Source organism: Lotus japonicus, chromosome 1 (assembly GCF_012489685.1).
Source record: "Lotus japonicus ecotype B-129 chromosome 1, LjGifu_v1.2".
NCBI lineage: Eukaryota > Viridiplantae > Streptophyta > Magnoliopsida > Fabales > Fabaceae > Lotus > Lotus japonicus.
The window spans coordinates 79741609-79747608 of record NC_080041.1 but is presented as its reverse complement, the minus strand read 5'-3'; the positions used below and the strand labels follow the sequence as shown (position 1 = coordinate 79747608).

Here is a 6000-nt window from a genome sequence, read left to right as displayed (position 1 = left end):
TTTATATTCATAAGATAAGAATGAGTAAGGTGAAATCTTTATAAGAAATATGACGTATAAACCTAATATTTTAAGATTCTTGGTAAAAATGTTGTGTTCAGTTTCCTTAATAATAATGTTAGCCCATTAGTTCGGGTTTTTTCTACTTTACACTCCTAACTCTCAAACAAGTGGTATTTTGATGGCTAGTACAATCATGGTGATGACTAATTTATCTCTAGATGTGGATGAATTTGGGGTGTTTATAGTTTTTTTCCTATATATAAATATATTAGTTGGTACACAAAAAGAAAGAGAAAGAGAGCCTACAAGAACAAGAAAGACAGCACAAAACAAACCAAGTGGGAGCAAAAGTAGCAGCAGCTCTAGGAAGCTTATCTCAGCGGCAGAGTCCCTCGGAGTATTTTAAAGCCACAGAGTAACACCAATGGGGGAGGTCTATTTTCATAACTCTAACCAACTCTCCTCTCTCAAATTATTCACTGCTATGCATATATGGGACATTATAATTATTCCTCATTATTGTGAATGTTGAGTTCATTTTTTCATTGGTTCTGAATCTTAGCTTCTTTTGTTTCTGTTCAGGAAGAAAAGAAACCAGAGGAAACCAAAGTAGAGGAGAAAAAAGAAGCAGAGGAGCCCAAAAAGCCTGAAGAGGAGAAGGAAGAAAAAAAGGAAGAAGAAACCAAAGCTGAACCTTCTCCTCCACCAGAGATTGTGCTCAAAGTGTTCATGCATTGCGAAGGTTGTGCTCGCAAGGTTCGCCGCTCCCTCAAAGGATTCCCAGGTATCAAATCAATGTCACCTTCATTATTGTAATCAGAACCTACCTTCTGGTTAATTAGTGCCTTCATCTGAACTTGTTGTGTGATTTGCCTTTGAATTTGAAGGGGTTGAAGATGTAATCACGGATTGCAAATCTCACAAGGTGGTAGTTAAAGGTGACAAAGCGGATCCTGTTAAGGTTCTGGAGAGAGTGCAGAGGAAGAGCCACAGGCATGTTGAGCTTCTTTCTCCAATTCCAAAACCTCCAGAGGAGAAAAAAATCCAAGAGGAAGAGGCAAAGCCCGAGCCAGAGAAGAAGAAAGAAGAGGTGTGTGTGTGTGTGTTCATTTTTAATTAACTTTGCTCCTTTTTGCTCTTTGTTTTACTTCTTTTTCTTACCAAATCTTCAATAACTTGTTCTGCACAGCCTCAGGTTGTGACTGTTGTTCTGAGAGTTCATATGCATTGCGAAGCCTGTGCTCAAGAAATGAAGAGACGGATTCAGAGAATGAAGGGTGAGTGATAAAAATAAAAATAAATAAAAAAAACTATTCTTTTTGTGATTTCTATACCTTTTGTAGTTTCAGGTTGTTCTATTATTGGATTAGTTTAACAGAATCTGGTATAATTTTGCTTTTACTGTTTGAAACTAAGAGAATATTCTTCAGCTCAGTTGATGAATCCCACGATTCGATTCAGATTTGTAATATGCAAGTGTGTTAGAATTAAATATATTCATCCATATTTCATTTACAGCTTAACCTTCTTTCAAATTTGGTTTATACTGAGCAAGTGGTGTAGAATTCAATTTTTATCGTCTTCAATTCTTTTGATAAAAAATTGAATTATATTAAGCACATGCTAGATGCACGTGAGCATTGTTCACGCTTCAAGCCCAAGTGGACTCTTGTATGAGAGAGTGCGTTAGAAATATAAACTTAGGTTTTTAAGATAATCGGTTTATGAAGAAGTGCTTGATGTGGAATATTTTCTATGCAGGAGTGGAATCGGTGGAACCGGATTTGAAGAACTCGCAAGTAATAGTGAAGGGCGTTTATGATCCTACAATGTTGGTTACATACGTGTACAAGCGGTGCGGGAAGCATGCAGTGATCGTGAAGCAAGAACCAGTGAAAGCAGAGGAAGCAAAAGAGGAGAAGAAAGCCGAGGATGGTGAGAAAAAGGAGGAGAAGAAGAGTGAGGGAGAGGGGAAAAAAGAAGAAGAAAAGAGCGATGGTAAAGCAGGGGAGAAGATCGAGGACGCGGCGGCAACGACAACGATAGAAGAGACAGTGGTGGCGGAGGTGAAGAAATATGAATACGACTATAACCCACAAAGCTATGGCATGAACTTGTATGCATACCCTGCGCATGACCACCCTACGTACGACCACCACGCGTACCCACCACCCCAGATGTTCAGCGATGAGAACCCAAATGCTTGCACTGTCATGTGAAAAGTTACTTAGAAATGTTTGATACACATCTAATTTTGGGCAAAACTCAATAGACATGTATTAATGGTGGCGGTTAAAAACGCTGCTAATGTGTATATCTATTGAATGTTGGTCCAAAATAGACATCTATGAATCAACACTCGAAGCTACTACGATTGAGAAAAGTGTTAGGGGTGGTACAAGAATTTAGGAAAATTGTGAAATTTACGAGTTACTTGTGTTGTGCCCTCCTAAATGTTCCTTCCATATAAAGGTAATTAAGGATGTTCTTAGTTCTTGTAAAATTTATAAATATTTTATTTTAGTTTTTAATTTTTTTAATATTTTATTTTAGTTTTAAATGCTTACGTAATGCTTACTTTCTTTGGCCGCAACCAAATATTATGCAGTTTTCATACGAGGATCCTTATTTTATAGTTTTGTACATCAATTTTGTTACGTAGACAACTAAAGTGAAGCTTCAACAGATTTGGAATTAAGGAGACGAAAGAAATTGCCAGCGACTATAATGGTGCATTGTGTGCATTAACAAATTTGTAGTATTCAACTATATATTCATAGTTGTAAAACTAGATATAGATGAGAATGGATTTTGAGAAGGGTCACCTCAGACGAAGGGTTTAAAAAAAGAGCATAAAACATGTTTCTAAATCAAACCGTCACAAAATTCAGGGAAAATCTATGCGCAAAAAAGGACATTGCCTCATTCAAATTACCCTTACCAGTCCAGCCCTTGCACAAATTTTCTTTTTCCCATATTAAATGCCTCCCAAAATTTTTGTAAGTTTTATATGTAAATTTTATAGTGGTTTGAGACGATCATAAATGTATTTTAAATTTATTTTAAGAGTATATCTTATAGCTCTAGCTCAACCATAAACTTAGAATTAGCGGGACAAAGCATCGATAAGAAAAGCATTTAGAGCCAAGACCAAAATTCCGTATGATGATTGAGTGTTCATAATTGTTGGGGTTCAACAATGATTTATGTCTTAAGAAGCTTCGATTTTCAATCGTCGATCATATCGCATTAAGTGCTTCCTATGTTCCATTACTTTGTAACTAAGATTTAGCTGATAAATGGTATACTCATTTCATAACGTACGCTAAACAAAGCCTAGACATTAAATTGGGACTACAAGCAACACTAATTTTGACACTCTAAGTTTAATACTCTTTCTCTATTGATTAAAATTCATGTGAGTTTCCCTAATTATCAAAACGATTTAGATGTATTGTAATAGAGAGCACAAACTTTGAGCTAGAATACTAATAACTTTTATATACAAATGTTAAATTTAAGTCTAATATAAGTGTGGATGAAAATAAGTATTAAATTTAGCATTTGTACATTGTTAAGGCTTTCCCTTAAGTTTTCCATTTTTTTTTCTATTGACAATTTGGACATTCTTCTTCTTGAGGAAAAATTGATTTAAAATAATTCGTTTATTTCCTACTTGGCATTGGCAATGATTTTCTAAACCTCGTCATTTTCTTGTAACAAAAAAAAAAACTCATCATTTTCTCCTCCTCACATCTATCTCTTTCTATTTCTCTTTAGTTTAATCAGATCACTTATGATATGATATCACCCATTTTGTATCTTTCACATCTCATCTCACAAAGCTGAACACATCCCTTCCGATGGATGAGGATCATAATGGCTTCACACCATCCATAACTTTCTCGTTTAAAGGTTGTTCAGCTATTGTGTCAGCAATATGCAAGTGGATCATTTTTTTTCTTTCGAAACAGCAAGTGGGTCTACCTCCAGTGGCGGAGCTTGACAACAAACTTTAGAGGGGCTAAACCAAACCAAAATTTCAATCCATGTGCTAGACTAATTAATATGTGATATTTCAATCCTCTTTACAAATTTCTTCCCCATTGAATCAGTCATTGAATCAATTTACGTATTGATTCAAAGTTAAAACAGTTGAATCAAAGTTGAGCCGTTGTGAAACTCATAATTATTACATATTCTTTCTAATCCTTAATATCTATCACTTTAAAATTTGAGCACATGTATTAACGAATTGTTTCTATCAAAATTGTTATCTAACTTCCTAATATATTTTTTCTCTCTTCTTAATTTTTTCAATTTTTCTATAACATTAAATGATACAATTAGTAAAATATAGTACTACTAATTGAACCAATCTTCTCTCTCCATTTATTCATTTCTCTCACATAATACTAATTAAAGAGTTTTCTCTCTCCATCTTTTCCCCTCACTCCTGTTTCGTTCCCGTCTTCTGGTTCAGGTCCAGCAATGGCATTATGGCAAGTTTTGATTTTTATTTACTCTCATATATCTCCCTTAAAGTTTCAATTTTTATTCACTTTTCCTTCTTCATTTGATTGCATACCCATCTCATTCTGGTGTGCACACCTCCAAAACAGATTTGACATTTGGATAAAAAAAAATTATGAAAAGTTGCAGAAATTTTAGGAGGGCTGAGAACCTCCTATGTCCCCAAGAAGATCCGCCACTGACTACCTCTGCCTTTAAGAACACCAACCAAGTGTTTCAGAGAACAAAATTAAGAGGCCATGTACCAGAGTACGATGATCACGCACTATGAACCTTATAATTAATTAGCTAGTCCCACCAATCCAATAATATACTAAAAAAATGGACATACATGTTCAGTTATTCAAATTAAAAAGTATCAAATTAAATGAAATTGAATGAGTATTTGGTTGTTTTAACGGATACTGGAGGGATTTAAGTTAATTTGAGAGATGACTCAAATGAAACACTGTATTGTAAAATTACTATCAAAGCATGCTTATGGTGGAAACCGGTGTAGCCAAAATTACAGTGCACAATAACAACTTTCTTCAACTTTTAAAGCAGTATCGTAATTTTGATTTCGCCTTATATTTTCTATCATGTTACTTTTTGTAGATAAATTTTAGTTATTAATTATTACTAAATTAATTTCTTCATTAAAATTTGAACTCATCAAGATTTGAACTCTGACCCTTCAAAGTATTTTCTATCACCTGTCGAAAGATACACTTAACAAATAATAAAACCATACATTCTATTCTAACCTTGTCATACAACAAAACTATCAACTGACAGCGCATCACATGTGCAATATCTGGGCAATTATGACAGTTACGAGTACTGCTGGTACTCACATTATTTGGTCGAAAATCATGACCTAGTTGAACTTTTACTGTGACAACAACTTTAATAGAGTTCAAAAGGCCCCGTTGTAAAGAAAAATCTCTCTTTTGAAACCAGTGAGATTGACTCTTCAGATTTTGTGTCGGGACTATATATATTTTCACCACTAGTAAAAATACAGGAAAATTCTCAAGTGATATAAAGCCACAGAGATAGGGGTTTGTTCCCAGCTGAGCATAACAACGACACCTAATGGAGATACATATATATGGTCCTACTATATAAAGCATACAAGAATAGGGGTCCAATGCATGCAGAAGCAGCTAATTAAAACAAAAACATGTAATAATTAAATGCAGGACCCTGAAAAATATAATGCTTTCCAAGTAGATATTTGGTTTGCAAATTGCAACCCATAATGGTGAGAACCATGAGTCTCCACTCCATTAGAGTGGACACAATTGGAAAGAAAGTAATCTGAAAAGAGAAGGTGGGTCCAAAATCAAATTTTAGAGATAAGAGTCCTGATACACAAATATCACTCCTATTGAACACCTCATATTTGTGGTGGGTTTTGAACTAAATACAGTTTTGGGAGTAAAAAACAACCACAAAAGTGAGTATACAGTAGTGGACTGG

At 34.7% G+C, this 6000-nt stretch overlaps 1 protein-coding gene across 2 annotated transcripts; it reads left to right on the top strand.

Annotated features, from left to right (window-relative positions):
* Positions 1–299: 299 nt before the first annotated feature.
* LOC130717532 (heavy metal-associated isoprenylated plant protein 7-like) lies at positions 300–2534 on the top strand. 2 transcript variants are annotated; one of them, XM_057567787.1, is made up of 5 exons: positions 300–436; positions 586–787; positions 891–1093; positions 1199–1280; positions 1765–2534. In XM_057567787.1, the coding sequence occupies exons 1-5, from the start codon at positions 428–430 to the stop codon at positions 2220–2222; spliced, it is 954 nt and encodes a 317-aa protein (XP_057423770.1). In that variant the 5' UTR covers positions 300–427; the 3' UTR covers positions 2223–2534. The 2 variants fall into 2 exon arrangements, with proteins under 2 accessions (XP_057423770.1, XP_057423764.1); XM_057567781.1 differs by having other exon boundaries at positions 1193–1280.
* The last annotated feature ends 3466 nt before the right edge of the window (positions 2535–6000 follow it).

Bases quoted from the DNA above. Each gene is read 5' to 3' on its own strand.
- LOC130717532 (XM_057567781.1), top strand. The intron at 788-890 runs GTATCAAATCAA...TTGAATTTGAAG, and splicing joins CTCCCTCAAAGGATTCCCAG to GGGTTGAAGATGTAATCACG. The intron at 1,281-1,764 runs GTGAGTGATAAA...TTTTCTATGCAG, and splicing joins ACGGATTCAGAGAATGAAGG to GAGTGGAATCGGTGGAACCG.